Source organism: Podarcis muralis, chromosome 8, assembly GCF_964188315.1.
Source record: "Podarcis muralis chromosome 8, rPodMur119.hap1.1, whole genome shotgun sequence".
NCBI lineage: Eukaryota > Metazoa > Chordata > Lepidosauria > Squamata > Lacertidae > Podarcis > Podarcis muralis.
In genome coordinates this window covers 81066706-81090972 of record NC_135662.1, presented here as the reverse complement: position 1 = coordinate 81090972, position 24267 = coordinate 81066706, and the positions used below count along the sequence as shown (strand labels likewise).

At 46.0% G+C, this 24267-nt stretch overlaps 2 protein-coding genes across 11 annotated transcripts in view; one reads left to right on the top strand and one right to left on the bottom strand.

Moving 5' to 3' along the window:
* Window positions 1–24267, top strand: part of TERT (telomerase reverse transcriptase) — a 65339-nt gene that overhangs the window by 29866 nt on the left and 11206 nt on the right. For 3 of the 7 annotated variants that reach the window (XM_077933399.1, XM_077933395.1, XM_077933394.1), the window contains exons 17-18: window positions 904–1020; window positions 4659–5535. The exons of 2 other annotated variants lie outside the window; for them this stretch is intronic. The gene's annotated coding sequence lies outside the window, so the exon portion shown is untranslated. Of the gene's footprint in view, window positions 1–903; window positions 1021–4658; window positions 5536–24267 lie in introns of those variants that run through there. 2 more of the 7 variants (XM_077933397.1, XM_077933396.1) reach the window with 1 other exon arrangement.
* Window positions 546–24267, bottom strand: LOC114601049 (sodium-dependent neutral amino acid transporter B(0)AT3-like). 4 transcript variants are annotated; one of them, XM_028738051.2, is made up of 12 exons: window positions 18632–19200; window positions 15092–15232; window positions 14593–14730; window positions 13423–13604; window positions 11852–11962; window positions 10704–10816; window positions 7286–7414; window positions 6758–6908; window positions 4629–4833; window positions 3690–3849; window positions 1602–1758; window positions 546–913 (listed from the first exon to the last, which is right to left on the bottom strand). In XM_028738051.2, the coding sequence occupies exons 1-12, from the start codon at window positions 18828–18830 to the stop codon at window positions 707–709; spliced, it is 1893 nt and encodes a 630-aa protein (XP_028593884.2). In that variant the 5' UTR covers window positions 18831–19200; the 3' UTR covers window positions 546–706. The 4 variants fall into 4 exon arrangements, with proteins under 4 accessions (XP_028593884.2, XP_077789530.1, XP_077789529.1 ...); XM_077933404.1 differs by lacking the exons at window positions 15092–15232; window positions 18632–19200 and adding an exon at window positions 24229–24267; XM_077933403.1 differs by lacking the exon at window positions 11852–11962.

Below are 24267 nucleotides of genomic sequence, written 5' to 3'. Positions count from 1 at the left end.
CTCGGTAGCACATTATTTTATAATTGTGGCTGTCAGAACCATGTGGTTTTCCTTAAACCTTGCTAAGTAATCCTCAAATTATTTGCATGTTCAAGACTATTATTGTACTGCACATGGCCTTTCAGCAACAATAGTTGTTGTATCTTTCTTGGTAATAGCCCATTTACTTGGTAAGACTCAGATCTCCAATTTAGAAAACACAACTTGTGACTTAATGGACTGTGTCTTCTAAATTCCAGTTATGAGATATATATATATATGTCGTAAGGGTAGTGCCTGAAATGATCCTTACTGTGGAATTACCATGTTCTGTCCACTTATGTTTTGGAGGGTGTCCACTTATAATGTCATCATTTTGTAATCAGCCCCTAGCAGTTTTCCCTTTTCTAAATCTCATGTACCGAATGGCCTTAGGCAAAGCACTTTCTTTCAGATTCAGCCCCCACACCTGCAATATAGGGATAAGAATGTGGACCTGCCTTATATGGTTGGCGTAGTAGGACTTACTAGATAATTATGTGTTATGCATTATGAACATTCTTGAGTGCTATATATAAAGATGCATTTATTTAGAAAATGGTTTTACGTAGAAATCCTTACATTCTTACTGATTGAATACCCTAAATTTGAGGATACATGTGTGGGGGTTTTTAATGGTCAGGATAGGATGGGTAAAACAAGGGTGAGCAGATCGCTGAAACAAAAGTTAAGATCGGGTGCTACTGGTGATACCAGGGATACCGGTGCTGGTGTCTGGATGTATTATTCGTAGCAGTTTCTTTTTCAACACAATTCTCCAAAGTTGATAAATGGCTCCGAAAGGGATCATCAAACATGGTACATTTTCAAGCATCTCAGAGATGACGACAGCCCAGGGAGGATACTTTTTTGACTCTTTTGCAGGAAAATTTACCTTTGGGAGAAACAAATGTATTGCATGAAAGCCACACTGAACAGCACAATCTTCTATGCATTTACGCGGAAGTAAATCCCTTCAGGTTATATGGCGATTGCTCCCAGGTAAGTGAGGACAGGAATTACAGCTGGTTAATACTTCAAAGAGGGAGCTAAGCAAAGGTTGGCAATATTCCAAAAGGGAAAGGGAAGACTCCTGAGTTGCATGCAGTGTAGGGCTAAGACTATGGCTTCATCAGCACAAGGATGTCTCCTCACATGATGGGATGTTCTCCCTCTCTCCTTTCCTTGTGCAACCCGAGCAAATTTTGGGGTGCCATGGGAGGAGGAGAGGGGAAGAAAGTCCCATTGTGCCAGTGGCAATCCTCTGCATGTTGTGTCTGGGACTGGTCAGTGTCTGCATGGTTGACAAGCTAGGAACCACATGGAGGTGACCTTGAGTTCCATAAGTAAATACAAAAATTGCAGCTGATGCCCTGTTGTGATAGGTTGTTGTTGGCATCCATCTGTCTTGGGAGACAGAGGAAGAGTTTGCAGGTAAAGCCAAACCATTAAAGAGGAATTCTGTGCTTAAGCAGAGCATCTTTATCAATTCAGGAGTTCATAGCAGCAAGATTGGAGAGCTGAATCCCCCCCCCCCATGAATTAGGGGAAGACTAGTAATGACATGTAGAAAAGTAACTTACGTAATTTGGGTTCCATGTATTGTAGCTTGCAGGTGGCTCAAGAAGTACGTAGAACACAAAAATTAGGAACATTATCCCTGGGGAGAAAAATTGCCACGTTGCCTTCCAATAGCATTTTAGTGGTCTTCCTGTCATCTCTTCCACATCTGCACTGAATCTGTTAATGAAATGGATATATTTAGGGAGGGATCTGTGGACAATTCATTTGCATGCAACCTTATTAAAAATGAAGCCAGTTAAACTTCTGTTTCTCCTCTGACCGCATGCCTGCTCATCACTTGATGAAAGCAGGAACAAGTAGAGCAGCTACCGTATTTTTCGCCCTAAAGGACGCACCGGCACATAGGACGCACCTAGTTTTCAGGGGGGGGAATCAAGGAAAAAAATATGATTTCCCCCCCGCAGCTCTGGGAGCAGTGGACAGGCTGCACGCAGCCTGTGCGCTACTCCAAGACCTTCTCCCTGCTTTTGCGGGAGGTGGCGGAATTCCCCCACCTCCCGCAAAAGCCCACAGGAGCCCCGCGTGACTCCTGCGGGCTTTTCAACCAGGAGGGAGAAGGGACTGAAACGGCCAGTCAGTCCCTTCTCCCTCCTCGGGGAAAAGCCCCCAAGAGCGGCGCGCTCTTTAAAGGGTGCGTGGCTCCTGCGGGCTTTTCTAGGAGGTGGGGGAATCCCCCCCCTCGTAGAAAAGCCAGCAGAAGCCGTGGAGTCCCTTTAAAGAGCGCAAGGCTTTTGCGGGAGGTGGGGGAATTACCCCATCTCCCGCAAAAGCCCAAAGGAGGGTTGGAGAGTAGCGGGAAGGCGTCGCGCACCTTCCTGCTGCCCCCCCATCCTCTGGGGCTGGCGATGGGGGAAGCGCTGCTTTCCCCACCGCCAGCCTCAAACCCGGGTTGGAGAGTAGCGGCAAGGCGTCGCGCGCCTTCCTGCTGCCCCCCATCCTCTGGGGCTGGCGATGGGGGAAGCGCTGCTTTCCCCACCGCCAGCCTCAAACCCGGGTTGGACAGTAGCGGCAAGGCGTCGCGCGCCTTCCTGCTGCCCCCCCATCCTCTGGGGCTGGCGATGGGGGAAGCGCTGCTTTCCCCACCGCCAGCCTCAAACCCGGGTTGGAGAGTAGCGGCAAGGCGTCGCGCGCCTTCCTGCTGCCCCCCATTCTCTGGGGCTGGCAATGGGGGAAGCGCTGCTTTCCCCACCGCCAGCCTCAAACCCGGGTTGGAGAGTAGCGGCAAGGCGTCACGCGCCTTCCCGCTGCCCCCCATCCTCTGGGGCTGGCGAAGGGGGAAGCGCTGCTTTCCCCCACCGCCAGCCTCAAAGAGCAGACTCTCCTGGCTTCAGCGGAGCGCAGGCTTCGGAGGCTTCGCGTTGCTATCGCTGAAGCCAAGGAGCCAGTTTTGAAACACAACTCACTAAAGCAGTCTGAAGCACTCCAGATTAGACACCAGTTTACCTTGTAAACCCTCTTCAAGCATTAGAGTTAGTTTCCATGTAAGTGGGAGAGCAGGCCGGGGGGGGGCACTCCATCACTAAAAAATCCTGAATTGCATGACAAGATGTAGGTGGATTAGGCTAATTTTGCTGAGAATTTTCAGGCATTGCAGAATTTGTCTAAACGAATCTGCAGTTAAGTTTCACTGGGTTATGCTGAATCAGTAGTTCTGTTGAACCGCCTAGCTTCTCCATAGTGTGTTCATTTCTTAATAGAATTGCTTATTTATGAATACGGCTGCATGTGTTCATCTGCCTTGAGTTGCTTGTGTGAGTTAAATGCTGCAAAAAGTGCTTTCAGTAGTAAAGAACTCACAAATTCAGCAAAAACAAAAAAAATCAGGCTTGGCTCAGAAAGCTATTAGCAGCTGGGAATCGAGTCTCCAAGAGCTGAGCTGTTAATGAGGAAGTCCTCAGTTCAGATCTTATTTCTGCAGTGAATTCGCTAGGTGGGTCTACTGCACAGGGTTGTCTGAGACATTCTAGAGGAAGGACATTGAAATGTTATTTGAACGTTATCACTGTTAATAAGGAGTAATGCTGATGTTACAATACAGCAACCAGCACCTAAGGGCTTATCCAGATACATATGCAAAGAAACATTACCTTTTCATTCCATAAATGTATACAACACCGATCACTTCAAAGAAAGCAATGACGAGCAAAGGCATGGTCGCCGCAAAGGCATCAAACATCTCAAGCCAGTAGTTTCCTGATCTCAGAGTAAAAACCAGGCCCAGCAGAAAGGCAGTAAGGCATATTAAACCTACAGACAACAACACAAAGGAAATAAAAAGAAACCTAACCAGTGGTGTTTAGATGTGTGTTTATAGATGTTCCATTCTTGCCAAACACCCATGTTTTGCTGCTCACCTATCCTCCTTAACGGTTAATGAGTGCAATCTGGCATCATTAAAACTATATAGATTCTGCCCAACAGATTACAGTGGTGCCTCGCAAGACGAAAAGAATCCGTTCCGCGATTCTCTTCGTCTAGCGGTTTTTTCGTCTTGCGAAGCAACCCCATTAGCGGCTAAGCGGATTAGCGCTATTAGCGGTTTAGCGGCTTGGCGGCTATTAAAGGATTAGCAGCTAAGCTGCTAAAAGGCTATTAACGGCTTAGCGGCTTAGAAAAAGGGGGGGAAGCGGGGGGGAAATGGCGAGACTCGCAAGACGTTTTCGTCCCATAGGGAAATTCGTCTTGCGAAGCGCCTCCGAAACGGAAAACCCTTTCGTCTAGCGGGTTTTCCATCCTGCGGGGCATTCGTCTTGCGGGGCACCACTGTATTGTTATTGTTGCTGTTACTATTTGTTAATTTATATACCACCCTTCAGAGATCTCAGGGCGGTTTCACAAGATAAAAACACAGGATAAAAGCACAAAATAAATCGAACAAAAACGAGACACCAACCCCCCCCACCCCCACAAACACAATTAAAAGGCCATAGAATTAGCACAAGGCTTTGTTGAAGAGGGACTTTTTTTGCCTGTATTAATCTTGAGCATGGTATTGATAAGAAAAGTATTTGAAGAAGATGTCTTACCACAAACTGCCTCCTTGCGTATGTATCTAGACACAATGCGAGATTCTGTGAGAGGCGTCAAGATACTTTGAACAAATCCAAACATGGAAGATATACCAAGACTGAACAGCATGAGAAAAAACAGAATCGCCCAAGTGTTCGATCCAGGCATCTTAAGGACGATTTCAGTGAACAGAATAAAGGCCAAGCCGGTTCCAGAAACACTCTGCAAAATTCACAAATAATGGTAAAATCTGTCAGATTGATTTCTGAGTGTTATTTATGCTAATGCAAAGGCAAAATGTTGTATTACTCAACACTTACCGTATTTTTCGCCCAATAGGACGCACTTTTTCCCCTCCAAAAATGAAGGGGAAATGTGTGTGCGTCCTATGGGGTGAATGCAGGCTTTCGCTGAAGCTTGGAGAGCGAGAGGGGTCAGTGCGCACCAACCCCTCTCGCTCTCCAGGCTTCAGGAAGCTATCAGCAAGCCTGGGGAGCCTGCGGGACGTCCCGCAGGGCTCCCTAGGCTGCGGATAGCAGACTGCTGCCCAGAGCGCGGAGCGCACTGAAGCCGCGGCTGGGGGGGGGGGAATAAATTTTTTTTCTTTATCCCCCCCCCCAAAAAAACTAGGTGCGTCCTATCGGCCGGTGCGTCCTATAGGGCGAAAAATACGGTAGCCATTATTTGGAATAAGATACAGCCATTACCGATGACAAGTTCTTACTGGGGTGGGCGGGGAAAACAAAAAACCCTCTTGACCTTGACCTTCGACGTACGATGTGCATTTTGAGGACTCACCATGTTTTAGTGGTATTAAGTTGCTGTAATCTGTTTATAGTGTTGCATTTTAAATTGTTGTCACTTGCCCTGGGAGCTAAGGGTGAAGGAATGGTAATAAAATAATAAAAAAAAGCAGCCACCTAAGCTCACAGGTTGCTTTCTGTAGTTCTTTTCATGCTCATACGTGCAGACACAGGTATGGTTTCTGTGTGTCTCTGCAGAATTATAAGGGGAAACTTCTCAAACTGGACTAGAGTTTTGGTGGGTACCCTGAGCCCCATCTTCTGTGTGCAAGCATAGTGGGGTGGGGGGAATGTAGATTGTGTTTCTTTGGAGATAACCAGGCAAACAACCTGTGGTCTCTGTGCACTCATACATCTGGGTAGAGTAACAAGCTAGTTTACCAGAGACTGAGCAGCTTGTGTGAAATCCAAAAAGCTAAACACAGCACTTCTGAAAGAATTTCCTGCCTGGGCCATCACATCAACGGTAGCTGAAGAGCCAGGGCTGTGACCACCTTGCAGCACGGCAGAGGTCCAGCAGAGAAACTCTACAGAAAAATGCAGTGGAAGCTGCAGAAACCTTCATGGAATGTGACCAGAGAAGGAAGCTCCATTCATTCATCACAAAGCTGTTGACACAGTCAGTGTTGTCTGTCATCGCTTCCTCTCAGGTGAGGTTGCATTGCTCACCTGGCTTCCCAAAATACCACATGCCGATGTGAAGGAGAGGAGCAAGGCGGCAGGGAGGTTGGCATGGTGCAAGTGCTGCAACAGAAGCAGCAGGTTGGCTCTGCCACAGCAGCCACCCTCGCCAAGCTCCCCATTGTCTTGTCCTCCCCCATAAGCAATGGCAACATGCACTGTTGGGAATCTGGGAGAGCAACCTAGCCCCACTTGTGCCACCCTACTGGTCCCTACTCAATGCACTACCTGTCATGGCAAAAACAGCAAAAGCTCTGGGGGAGCCCTATCACTTCAGATCCTATTCAGTAAAAGCCCATGGCTGGTAATGGAGACACCATTATGCCCAAGCCAGGGAACATATAGCCATCAGTTCCTATCAACAGACGCAGCCTTGCCCTTACCATCCATGCACCTGCTTAAAACCTGCATGCCATGAGGGAAGGCAGCAGCCAGAAAACCCAGCTCACAGAGATCATGCATAAGGTGCCGAAGTCTGAGACTATTTTGTACCATTTCCTGTAAATAGGTGCCTTGGCAGAAAAAGAGCATATGAATGCCATCAGGAACTAATGCCGTGTCTGTGGCAATAGCCCCAGCAAGTGGCGTTGTTTGGGCGACTACAAAATCAGTGCATACTGTACTTTTACAACTGGATCATTTTGTAATGCGAGTACGAATACCTGATCAAGGAATTTCTGGCGATCACAATTTGCCAGGTTGAGAGATGCCAGTTTATTGATATCCGTTCCGTTCAAGTAACTGAGCCAAAATGCGCTGCTGTCTACAGTGATGCTTTCGTTCCTGAATGCCTTGGTGATGTATTTAACATTTCTGTCAGTAAAGTAAGGAATGATAAGAATTATTTGCATTGCCACCGTCCCTAAGAAAAACAACAGCAATTTGCTTCAAATAGGGGCAGGCCAGGGGCACAACGTGCGCTGGGACCAGGAACGCAACCCCCATACAAAAAGGAATACCCTGTATACCTGAATTAATGAATATGCACATGGAACATGCAGGATTGTATACTTTGTGTTCTATGCTACAATCTTATTTTAATTCTGCCCTCTGGGGTCCCCTAAACTGGTTTAAAGGGGGGGGGGGGATGACACAAAATTCTAGACAATTAAAAACAAAACAAATTGTGAACAGAGGGCTTGGACCAACACCTTAAATTGGTTCCTAACTGTGAAACTTGAATGGCTCACCTTTCCAAGCATTCTTCATAGGCCACTGTTGCTTTGAACCCCAGAATTGAAAAAATGGGGATTGATGCAAGCAAAGAAGTCAAAGAGTTTATTGCTGCTATCATGACAGCATCCATTTCACAGTCATTTCTAGGAAAAACAAGTACACAACAACCCGATTAAATGTTACGAAGGACAGCACTGTCTCCTTCTAATGTTATACATTTCAGGTACTTGTACTCTACTATTCACTAAATATTTTCAATCCCAGAACAGTAAAACAAAGCAATAGGCAGATATAGCCGGGGATAGGGTGTCAGGTAAGAGTTAGAAGTGTCCAGTTTCTCAGAGGGAGAAAGCATTCCCCAAAGGGGGAAGGAGAGCAGTGAATCTAATAGAAGAGAGCAACAGGAACAACAGGGAGGGACCGGCTGTTCCCAGGAAAGGCAAGGGTTACGTTCTAGCTCAGATTCGGAGGAGGGGAGATATAAGCCAGCTCTAGCCAGGAGGTTAGAAAAAAGAGCAGAAAGCGAAGGGAAGGGCGCATTTGACATTTTGAGAGTGGCTGGTCACGGAGAAGCAGAGCTCAGAAGGTATCTGAAATAAGTGACTCTGAGGAATAATAGTTAAGAACCGTGTATAAGGTTGTTTTGTTAATATGCAATAAAAAGTTATAAAAGAACAAGAAGCGTTTGTGTGGTGATCCGAAGAGGACAATGACCAGTACTGACGTGGGGGATAACAATATATGAAAATTACAGCTGGTCAGCCTAATATCAGCTCCAGTAAACTACAACAAATTTAAACCATCTGCATCACAAGGCAAGTAAAACTTAAACCACAATAAGGACAACAGGTAGTATTTCCAATTTAACCAAATACCTGAATAAAAAGAGATAAAAAAGTCTAAACAACCAAATGGCCTTTGCAACCCTATCTCTCACTTAAGGCAGCCCACTAACTCCCCTTGTTCTGCTGCCTTTCACTCAAAGAGGGACCCACTCTGTGCCAGCAGACTGACTTTGTAGCTTTTGAGCAACTTAACATCTTTTGTGCACACTCTCCAACCCCCATCAAGGGTATAAAGGTAAAGGTACCCCTGCCCGTACGGGCCAGTCTTGCCAGACTCTAGGGTTGTGCGCTCATCTCACTCTATAGGCCGGGAGCCAGCGCTGTCCGCAGACACTTCCAGGTCACGTGGCCAGCGTGACAAGCTGCATCTGGCGAGCCAGCACAGCACACGGAATGCCGTTTACCTTCCCGCTGGTAAGCGGTCCCTATTTATCTACTTGCACCCGGGGATGCTTTCGAACTGCTAGGTTGGCAGGCGCTGGGACCAAACGACGGGAGCGCACCCCGCCGCGGGGATTCGAACCGCCGACCATGCGATCAGCAAGTCCTAGGCGCTGAGGTTTTACCCACAGCGCCACCCACGTCCCATCAAGGGTATAATAATAATAATAAATGGATGGAGCTTGCCATTTACAGGACATACTCTCGGTTTAAGCTTGTGTATGCCCTCAAACAATGCCATTTCCTGGAGGCTTCAAATCCATCTTTCCCTTTTTAGGCTGACAAACTGGAATGCAAGAAGCAATGAACAATCATTTCAATGAAATTGGAGAAGGGGGGAGTCAAAATTAGTCCTAGGGTCCCTCTTCCAATGCTGTGAATGCTGGTTTCTGCAGAAGACTTTAAACTGGTTAGAAGAGCTTAGCCTGCCAGATTCTCTTTGGCTGCAAGATGGGCCTGAAGAAATGGCCAAGCACAGGTGACATATTGCCACAAAAACTAAATAGCTGGAATGTGTTGTTTTGTCATTGTTATTAATTTGTTTATACCCCATCTTTTTCCCTGACGGGACTCAAAGCAGCTTTCAGTTTTAATACATGAACCACTAGAGAACCACTAGGTTTCAGGTTAAGAACGGACCTCCGGAAGGAATTACCGTATTTTAGCCCTATAAGGCGCACTGGCCCACAGGACGCACCTAGTTTTCGGGGGGGGGGGGATCAAGGAAAAACATATGATTTCCTCCCCCGCAGCTCCGGGAACACCGGACAGCAGCCTGTGCACTACTCCAAGACCTTCTCCCTGCTTTTGCGGAGGTGGAGGAATTCCCCCACCGTGCGCGTCTCCTGCGGGCTTTTCGACCGGGAGGGAGAAGGGACTGAAACGGCCAGTCAGACCCTTCTCCCTCCTCGGGGAAAAGCCCCCAAGAGTGGCGCACTCTTTAAAGGGTGTGCGGCTCCTGCGGGCTCTTCTACGAGGTGAAGGATTCCCCCCCCCCCCCCGTAGAAAAGCCAGCAGAAGCCGCACACCCTTTAAAGAGCGCACGGCTTCTGCGTGCTTTTGCGGGAGGTTGGGGAATTTCCCCATCTCCAGCAAAAGCCCACAGGAGGGAGAAGGGACTGACTCAGCCAGTCAGTCCCTTCTTCCCTCCTTAGGGAAAAGCCCCCAAGAGCTGCGTGCTCTTTAAAGGCTGCGCGGCTCTTGCGGGCTTTTCTGCGAGGTGGGGGAATTCCCCCACCTCATAGAAAAGCCCGCAGAAGCCACACACCCTTTAAAGAGTGTGCGGCTCCTGCGGGCTTTTCAACCGAGCTTGTGGGGCTGGCGATGGGGGGGAAGCACTGCTTTCCCCCACCGCCAGCCTCAAAGCAGGCTCGGGGAGCAGCGTGAAGGCGTCGCTTACCTTCCCGCTGCCCCCCGATCCTCTGGGGCTGGCGATGGGGGGAAGCGCTGCTTTCCCCCACTGCCAGCCTCAAAGAGCAGACTCTCCTGGCTTCAGCGAAAGCAACGCGAAGCCTCCGGAGCGCAGGCTTCGGAGGCTTCGCGTTGCTATCGCTGAAGCCAAGGAGCCTGCATTCGCCCCATAGGACGCACACACATTTCCCCTTCATTTTTGGAGGGGGAAAAGTGCGTCCTATAGGGCGAAAAATACGGTAAGTTCGTAACCAGAGGTACCACTGTATTGAGAACATGCAGCTGCCTCAGTCACTTGCCTTCTGATCAAAAATAAAAACTCTCAAGTCAGGGCTGCAGCTGACTTCAGTGGGACTCATTAATCATAAAGTATTGCATCTCAAACTTAGCTGAACTTTTCCCACTTCCACATTCACTCCCATCCTTCCTGCAGATGATGTGAAGATCTTCACAGGCAGACATGCGTATGCAACCTACCGCTGTTTCTGTGCGACAGCCTGTGTACTGGGGCATCTGCCCAACACTGGCATTGCAGAAAGAACAATAAAGGGCATCTTTGGGACTCACACAGGGAAACATCAAGCGAACAGAGCCAGACGCTTTTCCTGGGCTCCAGTGTGGGCTGAATGAATTGAGTCTTGTCTCCAGAGATTACTGAGGCGCTATCTCATAGAAGTCAATTTGACTGCGTCAAACAACTCCCCTCCACATTGTGAGCGAAAGCTAACTAACCTACCTTGACGGGTTGTAGCTTGCATATGCTATGTGTCCCCCAAATCCTAAAGAAAGAGAGGAAAAAATCTGGGTGGCTGCATCAAGCCAGGCACGTGGATTGTTGAGTTTCCTGAGCTGTGAGAGAGAAAGAGAGAGCTCAGGGCTAAACACATCATTAGTCTCATAATTCCTGTGTTTCACAAACTGCCTGCTGGGGGCTTGCTGGAGGGGCAGAATCAGTGTGTAGGAGAAAGCGCTTAACTCTTTCCATGTTTGGTGGTAAGGTAAAGGTAAAGGTACCCCTGCCCGTACGGGCCAGTCTTGCCAGACTCTAGGGTTGTGCGCCCATCACCACTTCCGGGTCACGTGGCCAGCGTGATGAAGCTGCTCTGGCGAGCCGGCACCAGCGCAGCACACGGAAACGCCGTTTACCTTCCCGCTAGAAAGCGGTCCCTATTTATCTACTTGCACTTAAGAGTGCTTTCGATCTGCTAGGTGGGCAGGAGCTGGGACCGAACGACGGGAGCGCACCCCGCCGCGGGGATTCGAACCACCGACCATGTGATCGGCAAGTCCTAGGCGCTGAGGTTTTACCCACAGCGCCACCCGCGTCCCTATGATGCTCACTAGAGCAGTTTTACATTCACTTGGGTGTCTTGCAGTCTTGGACCCTGCCAGACGGAGAAATAAGAAGCAGTCCAGGGGAGCATTTGTAGGGAAGAATTGGTGGGCATAGGGAGGATTAAGTTGCTGCCCACTGGCTTCCTCTGCAAATGCATCTCTCCATCTCTGCATTCGCCCCAGCATTACAAGTCAAATACAGAACTGGGACACCCCATGCTGGCACAATGAAGTGTAGTTCTGCCCTGTCTTCCGAAAAATATTATTTGACCCAGGGTTGTCTATATTCATGAATTTTAGAAAAGGGCACTTTTTACACAAGTTTCTGTTCTTCGTGGATTCCAGAGGGAGTTAACAAAGTACAATAGATTCCAGAGGGAGTTAACAAAGTACAATTGCCAGAATATGTGTGGATCCCAACTAGTATTAAGTGGTAAACAAAGAAGCAGCATGGAGGAAAGTTCAAAGTTCAAAGCCACCTCTAAAAGACCAAGTCAGACTTTCCGTACTTCATCTGGAACACCAAGGATCAATTGAATAAATACTTGCATTAGGAGTCATGAAGTAGAGTAATCCGTGAACGGCTCCTGGGAGAGTCAGTCCATAAATTAGGAATAATGTTAGAATTAGGTAAGGAAATGTGGCTGTAAAATATATTGCCTAAGAGGAAGAGCAAAACAGAGAAGAAAAAAGTGAGTGTCAGGAAGAGGTTAAGGCAATACCATGAAACAGATACTGTGCACACAAAATTACTAAACAGTTGCAGCTGAATCCAACTCAGTGAAAAACTGTTTTTGTTTAGCGTGGTTTGAGGAAATGTAGAAGTTCTATCTGCCATGTTTGAGCTACAGCAGCTCATGCATGTGTGTAAATCACCACATAATGGTGCCATCCAGTGTGGTGCAGCAGTGGTTAACATGGCAGACTTGAATTGAGGAAACCTGTGGAGGTGTGCTCCACAGAAGTGCAGGGAGGTGGGGGAAGTGCAGGCAGTGGGGGCCCCCTCCCAACATTTTGTCCAAGTTGGTGCCTATGGCCATGAAGCCAGTTCTTGAGACAGTTCTTGAGAAAGTTCTCCAGTCTAACCAACTGAAGGATTGTGAGCAGATTGTGTGCAAGAGGAAAGAGAGAGTAGCTTGAACTCTTTGGATGAAAAGTAGGATACTAATTGGCTGATTGATTGATTGATTGATTGATTGATTGATTGATTGATTGAAGAGGCAAGCATGCATGTGTTAACCAGCCTTTAGTCTGTTGCAGAAAAAAGAAGAAAGAAAACACCTTGTGACAACTTAAGGAACTACAGTCTGTTTTATTAGATGTATCTAGGGCTGCCATACATCCAGAATTTCCTGCGATTCATCTGGACTGCTTTTTCAGAAATCGGGTGCATGGCTGCCCAATCAGAAATAAAGCTCAACAGCTTTTTGTGTCGGGATCTTAACTTTTTGAAATATGGTTTATCTACAGTGGAGAAGAAGCAGTTTCACACAGTGGACCTCAAAAGTTAAATACACCATAAGACAGGCAATATATTATTCAACTGACTATTCATTATGACGTTTTATGACGCAGTCCGAGTCAGGCCATCTAAACTGCTGTTCCTTCCCAAGGTGCTTTAGCCCTGTAGTCTAGTAGGAACTCTTGTGTTCCTCATAGTTGTACTTTATAGCTAATTAATCCACAATTTTCCTCCTCATTTCCTTTACATATTGGGAACCATTCAGTGGAAATACCACAAACATAAGCCAAGATATTAATGCTGAGCCATGCATATTCTGCGAGGATACTGCTATTTCAGCTACAAAATGGCAGGCCCTCACCCCCTAAATTTAAAAATAGAATATTAGATAATACTCTATCTTCTGTCTGGACTGTACCATTTCTAACTGTAGGCAGGTAATAAGATTATCAAAACCCCTCTTGCATGTGGATTCTAACCTAGCCTCCTCGCAGACGCATTAGTTTTCAATGGGCAGGTGCCTTTTAAAAAATATGGTAGAACATTCATTCATGTGAGCTGCCTCCTATCTCACGTGGTGCAGTCCAAAGGTGGCTTTACCACTTCAGTAAGGACCAGGTCAGTGAAATACAGATGTCTGGTAATAATCCCTGCTCACCTTTCCAGTCGATTCAATTCCTCGTACTGTACAAATGAACACAAGTAACCAGCAGGCTGCCAAACATAAAACAAGCCACCACTGAAGCGGGCCACTGTTTCCAATATCCGTGCTTATGTTTAAAGTGTACCTATACCAGAAATAATTGGTAGGTGTGCTTTTGTGACATTCTTCAATAAGTTCTGGAATAACAAGCACAGAAGGCATTATCAAAACAGATAGAATCATAGAAGAGTTGGAAAGGATCCTGACGATCAGGAATATGCAGTTGTCCCATTCTGCACCAACTGAGCGTGCAGATGGTACACTGCATTTTAAAAACTCCATTCCATTTTTTGTTTTGTTCTTAAGGAAAATGTGAACCCACCATAAACCCCTCTCTTCTGGAGTTCTAGACTGAGGTATTGTTTAGTTTGGGGAATAGCCTCCTCTTGATTGACAAACAGGGCTTCCCAAAAGAATGACATCAAGAGGAGATGCTTCACCTCAGCTCTTCCAGACCAAGCCTGGAACAAAACTCTCCAGCCCTACATATATTTGGGTTAGGGATGCAACCAGGCACAGCCCCGGGTGAATGGATATGTGCCTTATCCTCTCAAAGCCATGAAAGGGAAGGGGCAGGAATGGGACCTTTCTTCAGGCATCAGTTCTCTCTGCACAGGAAGCTCTTGCTTTGGCATAACTAGTAAACTAGCCAGGAGTGGGGAACCTTTGGACCTCCAGCTGTCCTTGAACCACAACTCCCATCAGCCCCAGCAAGCATGGCCTAGGGCCAGGGATCGTGGGTGCTGTAGTGCAGTAAGAGCTGGAGGGCGTGAAGATCCACCACACCTGCTTTAAGCTATTGGCCCCATCTACACAACACTTTAAACCATTATTAAACTAAGCTGTGCCTTAAACATGAACTTACTGCTGCTTCTTTCAGATGGGCAGGGTATAAATAAAAATATTATTATTATTCTACCTCTGTTGCATTACTCTGCCAAGTGTTTAGTTCAGTTCATATCCTATTCCCTACGGCCAAAGGAGGCATGGCAGGGACAAAGCTGGGTCTAACAATTGCCGACTGTAGTAGAGTTGGACAAACAATTTTATGTGGTGGCTGAAGGATACCTAGAAAAGCAGATACTAATACCGTAACAGAAAGCAGCAATAGACTTGGGAACTCACCTGGTTTGCTGGTATCTGTTGGGCAGGAACTCCAAGGTAACGGGTTTCGGAAAGAATTTATAAGATACCATAACACCAAGGATAAAAGCATATTGTAATAGAGAATCACTAGGAAGGACAATATCAGAGAAGTGTAACCTGTGGAATATGCAAGCAGACGCAGAATTGGCATGAACAAAGACAATTGCAGGAGTCTGATCTGCACAAATGAAAGATCAAATCCAATGACTATCTGAACTCTGGCAGTCTGGAAAAGAACATTGCTCTGTGAATTAAACAAACTGAGTGGGGTGGGGGATGCAATTTCCATTTTGCCTCAGGTGGTGAAATCGGAAAGGCTGCCCCTGAGTGTCCCTGTTTACCGTATGTTCCAGACAACTGCCTGAGTTTACTACGACTGAGTTTGCTATTACAGCCTCACAGAGCCCATGCATTTCCAGGAAGGAGCAATGATTAGAAGATTGTATAATCACAAGTAAAGGCAGTTACAGAAACCTACCCAGTCCTCCCAGGTAAGGAGAGATGTGCCACCAGAGTCGAATGCAGCCTTTTTTCAAGCATTGCCCGATAGCTAATTCAAGAAAAAATACAGGGATGGCTCCCAACACAAACGCGATGAGGTATGGAATCAGGAATACCCCTAGAAACACAATAGCCAAGCACAGTTAGCTCATAGCAGTGGCATAGCGTGGGTTCCCGGTGCCACCTGCCTGACCATACAAGGGAAAGCCCAGCAAGCCGCCATAGCCCTTGGAGGGCGAATCCCCCCCCCCCCCATAGAGAGGAGTGCCAGGCCAGGTTGTGCTGGGGTGCCCTTGTCCATCTCCCTCCATCCCTGCCTGCATACCATGGGTCTGGACTGCTTTTCTGCTTTTGCTGGGGTGGGGAAGCCAATGCATGGGGGGGGGGGCGCTGGTTGTGTCCCCTCAGAATTCTGTGCCCGGGGCTATGGCTGCTTTTTCATTTTAAGGATGCTTTTAGTAATGCTTTTTAAATATAAGACCTCAATCCATAGTGTGTGTGTAAAATCTGAAGAGTTGCAAATTGGCTACCTGATAAATCTAGGATGCATAGAATCAGATAAGGGTTGCAAATTTCTGGGAATGTAGCTGATAAGGTAAAGGTAAAGTTACCCCTGCCCGGACGGGCCAGTCTTGACAGACTCTAGGGTTGTGCGCCCATCTCACTCTATAGGCCGGGGGCCAGCGCTGTCCGGAGACACTTCCGGGTCACGTGGCCAGCGTGACATCGCTGCTCTGGCGAGCCAGAGCCGCACACGGAAACGCCGTTTACCTTCCCGCTAGTAAGCGGTCCCTATTTATCTACTTGCACCCGGGAGTGCTGATAGGTGACCTCAAACGGCTCCAAGATATACACATTTAGCAAAACCTGTGGTCAGAATGCACGGAACATCATATAGCTTGTGGTTGAGACCCAGACACGGAAACCCACTGACACCTGGGACTGGAACAACTAATTAGCAAACTGTGGTTTGCCCTTTTAGCTTTATCAGATATGAAACTAGCTTGTGCTTGCATTGGGAACAAATAGTGGTTAACCAGAATATTACTAAGACAGCTGCTTATGTCAATAGGTAAAATAGGTAAAATGCAAGGGAGCTTTGACCATATTTGTACTGTACAATGATGAACAGGGGAAGTAGGCTGGTAATTTGTTAATAAGGCAGACGTGGTAGGCTGTAAACGTTGCCTGCTCCGTCCTAGTGGGCGGGCGGAGGAGGGACTTTCGGCCAGATGAGAGACTTTATAAATGCGTTTTTCCAGAACCAGGTGTGCCTGTATTGGTCACCCACCCTTGCAATGGTGTTTTCCTTTCAATAAATTTTGCTACTTCATCAATTTCGCCCAGAATTTCTTTTTAAAGGGTCCTGGGACTTTTAAGTCTTAGGAACCAGTGTTTTAACTCTTACATGGAGTCAGCCAATTATGTTCTTCCTGCTTAAAGGTAAAGGTACCCCTGCCCGTACGGGCCAGTCGTATCCGACTCTGGGGTTGCGCGCCCATCTCGCTTAAGAGGCCGGGGGCCAGCGCTGTCCGGAGACACTTCCGGGTCACGTGGCCAGCGTGACGAAGCTGCTCTGGCGATCCTGCACCAGAGCAGCACACGGAAATGCCATTTACCTTCCCGCTATAAAGCGGTATCTATTTATCTACTTGCACTTAAGAGTGCTTTCGAACTGCTAGGTGGGCAGGAGCTGGGACCGAACGACGGGAGCTCACCCCGCCGCGGGGATTCGAACCGCCGACCATACGATCAGCAAGTCCTAGGCGCTGAGGTTTTACCCACAGTGCCACCCGCGTCCCTTCTTCCTGCTTAAGGTAAAGGTACCCCTGCCCGTATGGGCCAGTCTTGACAGACTCTGGGGTTGTGCGCCCATCTCACTTAAGAGGCCAGGGGCCAGCTTCTGTCCGGAGACACTTCCGGTTCACGTGGCCAGCGTGACAAAGCCGCATCTGGCGAGCCACCGCAGCACACGGAAACGACGTTTACCTTCCCGCCAGTAAGCAGTCCCTATTTATCTACTTGCACCTGAGGGTGCTTTCGAACTGCTAGGTGGGCAGGCGCTGGGACCGAGCAACGGGAGCGCACCCCACCGCGGAAGATTGTATACAATCTTCCTGCTTAGATCTGTGCAAAAAGGCAATAATATACAACTAATTGTTAGAGGGGTTTTGTTTTCTTTACTGCGGCATGCATTGAAAGCACATCTAAGTGGTGCTGTGGAAGATCTAGAAGGTGAATGTGATGGGAAAAAATATTGTTTCATTGATCTGAGGATTCCTAGCTGCTGTTTTTACAGTTACATTTTAGTTTGTTTTTATTCATATTTTTTTTCTGGCATATGTGAGGGGGGGGAGGAAAGAAGCTCTCTGCAAACAATCCATTCTGGACAATGCTTTTATGATTCTGTCATATGATACTTCAAAAACTGGGAACGCATAAAGCATTTATGCCTCCCCTACCAATCATTTACCTTGTTCCATGTTAGTGTTCCTAAAAGTCATATAGTGGTAGAACAAAATGGGTTTGTCTCTTTTGATTTGGCAGTGTTGTTTTCTAAAGTTAATCAACTTTGATGGAAATCAGCTAGAGTCAGCTCAGGTGTTCATAGCTCCTTTGGTCTTTGTCTAAAATTGCTCTTGCATTTAAGTACCTTTGCAGCTGCAGCTGCATATACAATTGAGAGCCTCTTGAATCCACATGTGGTGAATTTTGTGTGTTTCCTTAGGGAATGAGGCTGAGACTGTGGTGTCTTTAGGATATATGGTTTATTTACACCTATATGCAACCTGAGCCTACAATGGAGGTGTTCACAGCATCAAGACCCCAAAAGGCTTCAGCTTTGTATTCAAACAGAAATCAAACATTGCTCCAAAACTTTGCTCCAACTTTCTCCCCAGCTTGCTGCTTTACTTCAAGGCCACATAAAGGTAAAGGGACCCCTGACCATTAGGTCCAGTCGTGACAGACTCTGGGGTTGCGGCGCTCATCTCGCGTTATTGGCCGAGGGAGCCGGCGTGCAGCTTCCGGGTCATGTGGCCTGAACGACTAAACCGCTTCTGGCGAACCAGAGCAGCGCACGGAAACACCGGAGCGGTACCTATTTATCTACTTGCACTTTGATGTGCTTTCGAACTGCTAGGTTGGCAGGAGCAGGCACTGTGCAATGGGAGCTCACCCTGTTGGGGGGATTTGAACCGCCAACCTTCTGATCGGCAAGTCCTAGGCTCCGTGGTTTAACCCACAGCACCCCCCGCGGCTCTCCAGGCCACATAGAGCCCCTTAATCTCCCTTAATGGCTCACCACCCAGGCTATCACCTCACTGGGAGGCTAGCCTGGCTATTCCAAGAATTAGAAGCATTGATTAAATTTTAACAGTTGCTGGATCCAGAGATCTGGAACACAGCTAAACACCCCAAACAGCTAACATTATTTTAGAACACAAGTAGCTTGTCGTAGTTTAAGTCTGAACAATCACTCAACTAATCTCCAATGAAAAGGTGGGTTTTCTCTTACCTCCTCCATAAGTTTGGCACAAGTATGGAAAACGCCACACATTTCCAAGACCCACAACAAATCCAGCACAGCTTAAAAGGTACTGGAATTTACTATCCCACTTGGGCCTTATGTACTCTTCATCGCTGCCTTCAGATTCATCAGTTTCCATCTTTACTTTATACTCTTCAACTCCGCCTTCAGGTTGATCAGTTGCCATCTTTGCAACCTCTTTTTTCCCACTTTCAGCACAAGTTTCTCCAATATTAGCAGCTGCCAGGCAACTGAACCTCCTCACTGAACCAAGTAAGTAGCAAGGGGGGGGGGCGCAGCAGATGAATTCTGAACAATGGATGGAACTTCCATCTGCGACATCACACCAAAGAATGCAGATAAAATAACCTAGCAACCTACAGCCACACAAATTACAGAGTTGAGATGAGGTACTGAAGTTAACAGAAAAAAATCTTACTACTTCAAAGCAGTAAAGAAATAATCTAAACTCTAAATTGTATTACCTTTCCCAAAGGCTCCCTCTTCCCCTAGCATAGGAAAAAGGCCACAACGTTTGGTAAGTTAAAAAATGGTTTACTTACACACTCAGGTCAGGTTCATGTGTTTCATAAAAGGTTGCTCAGGCAGTAATATTCACCTTAGTTACAAAGCTGTGAAAGGTCCTAAATTATTGGTAGAGGAACTCAAGAATGGATGCTGAGAGCCATGCAGTTGAGCTGGAGCAATCAACTCAAACCTCTTCACATGCTGAGCTTCTCGAGGAAAGTGGAGAACAAAGGCTTGATTACTAGTTCCTTCCAAGGTGAGGGGAAGTAGATAGTTAAGCCTGTAAGGACAGCATACTCTATGGTATTAACCCCTTCATGCATTAATCAGAAACTTAAGCATGTTGGTGGGCCAACATGATTTCCCATTAGGACAGTCATGTCCTAAGTCTGGCTTGCAGGCCAATTGCGACCCGAGTTCTGGTTTAATACAGCCCCTCAGGTAATTTGGCAAAATCAATCTGTTGTGGCCCCCCAGTGAATCCCTGAGCGCTGCTCAGGACCCATGGGATCTCTGGATCTTTCTACACCGTGGGAATGCACATCCTCAGTCTGCGTTCTCGCGATCTCATGGGCCTCGTGGAATTTGGTGCATTCCTTCTCCCTGCGCTGTGTCTTCACCACACATAGTCACAAGGGCAGGCAATTCATCTTTGCTGTAACTGAGGAGAACCTGCACTTGCCATCTTTATTCAGGACAGGGGACAATAGACAATAGTGCAGAAGGGCACATAAGGCTAAAAGTAAAAAAAAATCAAAGTTTATTACAGGAGGCTACAAGACACCGCCTCCAAACACTACCCCTCACTTGTCATTACAGCGTAACTTCATTTGGAAGAGATCTCTGGCGACTTCTTGTTGGACAGTGTATTACTGCTCGGGTGAACACACTTAGTATAATTAGGGCTTGGGCGAACACACTTAGACCAAAACCTCTGGCACTGCGCTCACATGATCTCATCCCCTTCTGGCCAATTTTTAAAAAGGCAACTGTAAATAAGGGAAGGAAAGTTGACAGGACCACCGCTTCCAGGACAGGTGGAAAGTGGAATATTTCTTCACTGAAATACAGAATCACTGTGTTTGTCTGATACGCCAAGAGACTGTGGCTGTTTATGAGGAATTTAATGTCAAGAGACACTACCAGTCGAGACATAGCACATACGACAAACTAACAGGGCACGACTGCAGTGAAAAGTGTAAGCACTTGAAGCTGTTTTAATGTCACAATAGTGATTTTTCACAAGAGCCTGCGAGTCAAATGAAAATGCCACAATTGCGAGCTATGAGATGGCAACTGACTGAGCAGCCCTACTTAGGATCCATTCTGCTCACCCCCAAAAAGTGGGAGGGGCTAGAAAATGTGTTCTAAACATAGTCTGTCTCCCTTTTTCCTTGACTGGATTACGCCCGGTGGGGTCACCACCCAGTGGCTGTAAAAGACAATTGAACTTTGGAACATGGAATATACAGACCCTGTCGGATAACACTGATAATGAGCGTCCCAAAGGCAGAACTGCCATAATTGGAAGAGAGCTGTGATGTTTTAACATCGATATTGCAGCGCTTCAAGAAACTCAAAGAGCAGGTGAGGGACACCTGAAGGAAGAAAAAGGAGGCTACACATTCTTCTGGAAAGGTCCACCTGAGCAAGAACATCGAATACATGGAGTAGGCTTTGCTATCAAAAACAATCTTGTAAAGCTCCTGTCAGAAGTCCCTACCAGCATTAATGAGCAACTTTCAACCCTTCAAAAAAAAAAAAAATCGCCAAAAACCAATAGGCTACTATTCTAAGCGCTTATGCACCAACATTGGAAGCTGATGAAGACATCAAAGAAATTTTTTACTCCCTGCGGGATACCACCCTATCAGGGATGCCTCAGGAGGATAAAATTATCCTCCTGGGTGATTTTAATGCAAGAGTTGGGCAAGATTTCGACTATTGGGAAAGAAGGAATTGGCAACAGCAACCAGAACGGAATCTTACCTTTGACTATATATGCAGCGCACAACCTTGCTATTACTAACACATCCTTTTGACAAAAAATAAATTCAAAACATCATGGAGGCACCCTCGATCAAACCAATGGCACCTCTTAGACTATGTAATTATCCAAGCTGAAGATCGCCGTAATGTACTCCTTATCAGAGCTATGACGAATGCTGGACAGATCCAACCGATTAATACGCCCCACAATGGCTATCAATATTATACTTCAACATATGATTCAAGGAAGGAAACCAAGGCTGAAATGAACACTCAAGTCCTTCAAGAGCCTATTAAGCGGGACTGCTTCCAAAGGACCCTTAAGGACCATCTGCTTTTGGAATTCCCTGATGACATCAAGAAACACTGGACCAAGCTAAAAACATCCATAATTGAAGCCTGTGAACAAACTATTGGATACCAAACCAAGAAACACCACAAGTGAGAATGACAGTGAGATTGAACGCATTGTTGACAAGCAAAGGAAGGCCTTTCAGATCTGGCAAAGAGATAGAAACTGTGCCACTAAGAAAAAAACCTATGCCAACGCTAAGGCTGAAGTTCAAAGAAGAATCAGAGAACTAAAAAACACCTGGTGGATAAAAAAAGCTCAAGAGATCCAGCACTTAGCCAACACAATAAATCATGGCATATGCCCCCTGCACTCAACAAATGGTTCCACACTTCTAAAAAATAAAGCTATTGCACTGCAGTGGAAAGAACATTACCAAAATCTCCTTAACCGCAACTCCCCCATAGCTGCTGAGGTCCTCTCACAAATTCTGCAAAAAAAATTTAAGATGAGCTTGCAGTATCTCCAAATGTGGGAGAGTTGTGTACAGCTATTAACCAAATGAAAAACAACAAAGCCAGCGGACCTAATGGGATACCTGCAGAAGTCTTCAAAGTAGGTGGAATTGAACCTACACAACAACTTCACAAGCTCATCGGAAAAATCTGGGAGAGAGAGGAGATCCCAGTATACTTTAGGGATGCCAAAATTATCAATCTCTTTAAAAAAGGTGACAGAATAGATTGTGGAAACTATCAAAGACATCTCTCTATTAGCTGTGGCTGGCAAAATCCTTACAAGGATCTTAGCAAACCACCTCTTAATAATATCCGAGGTGACCCTTCCTGAATCCCAAAATGGTTTTAGACCTTCTAGGGGGACGGTGAACATAATTTTCACCGCTTGACAGCTTCAAGAAAAATGTGGAGAGCAAAACTAACCCCGTATATTGTGTTTATTGAACTGACTCAGGCCTTCAACACTGTAAACCGTAATGCCCTGTGGACTGTCCTTCTGAAAATTGGCTGCCCAGATAAATTTGTGAACATTTGGCTCCTCCATGATATGACAGCAACAATCGCAGGTAACAAGGGCTCTCAAAGTGAACCAAAGTGAAAATTTACGGCCTGTACGGCATTGAGAGAGAATATTTGGAAGATGTTATATAGATGGTACCATACACCGGTGAAGCTGGCCAAAATGTATAGGTTACAGAACAACAAATGCTGGAAATGTGGCGAGGTGGAGGGTAATCTTTATCACATGTGGTGGCGTTGTAACAAGGTGAAAGGCTTTTGGGAAATTATTTATAATGAGCTTAAAAAAATATTTAAATACACCTTTCCCAAAAGACCTGAAGCCTTTTTGTTGGGACTGATGGGCAAAGAAATTAAAAAAGAAGATAAGATCATATTTCTTTACGCCACCACCGCAGCAAGAATTATATTGGCGCAAAATTGGAAAGTGGAAAATATACCCAGTTTAAGTGATTGGCAGGCCAAAATGATAAACTATGCCGAGTTGGATAGGTTAACAGTTAAAATTCGAGATCAAGACGAACAGAAATTTCAGAAAAATTGGAGTAAATATTGGAACTATATAGGAACAAATCTATAAAGCACTGGTGGGGATAGGAAAAATTTACTAGCGACTAAATATGATTTGTGAAAAATAAGTACGGGAGTATGGAACATGTTTGATACTTACCAAAAGGGTGGAGGGGAGTCCCAGGTCTGAAAGAGTGTAGTATATTATGATTTGTTAGAAATATGTGGTAAAACAGTTTCTTTTTTTAGTACAGTCGAGGGAAGGGAAATAATAATTTAAGTAAACAAAGTATACTCTATATGTTAATGTATCATAAGATACACTTAGGTTGGACTTTGAGTATTTATATGTATTCTTATTGTTACCTTCTCTCCTTTTTCTTTGTCCGTGTTTTTTCTTTTTGTATAATCTCAATAAAAAAGTATGATGCAAAAAAACAAAAAAACAAAAAAACAAAGTGAACCATTCACAGTGAGGCTACTGATCCCTTATTTTCAAATCTGAAAGTTGACAGCTATGGAAAGAGGGCATTACAGATATGGCAGAACCAACAGAACCTCCATATCTGCTTGCATTGCCTAAAACATTATAGCTTGCGCAGGGGCGTAGGAAGGTGGGGGTGTGCCATCGTGGAGGGGGGTGACAAATTATCAAGGAACAATTACAGTGGTTCTTCAGGTTAAGAACTTAATTCGTTCTGGAGGTCTGTTCTTAACCTGAAGCACCACTTTAGCTAATGGGGCCTCCTGTTGCTGCCGCCGCCGCTATATGATTTCTGTTCTCATCCTGAAGCAAAGTTCTTAACCTGAGGTAATAATTTCTGGATTAGCGGAGTCGGTAACCCGAAGCGTATGTAACCCGAAGCGTATGTAACCTGAAGCGTATGTAACCTGAGGTACCATTGTACTGCCCTACTAGGGCGGTTCATAAAAACCTTTTTTTTAAAAAATGCCTGCTCCAAAGGTCTTATCTTACTACACTGGGGATTATATAGCTATATATGAAATTTCATGCTTATCAGTTAATATCTTGACCCTCCTCCACGAAAATAGCTGTTTACTTGGCCGTTTTCCTATGTCATGAAGGCTGAAATTTCAATTCAGTGTAGGGTCAAGATATTAACTGATATACATGAAATTTCAGATATAGTTATATAATCCCTAGTGTATTAAGACCTTTGGGGCAGGCATTAAAAAAAAGTTTCTAATGAACCGCCCTACAGCCCTACCTTCTGCTGTGTTTCCTCGGTCCTGGGAAGTCGGCCTAT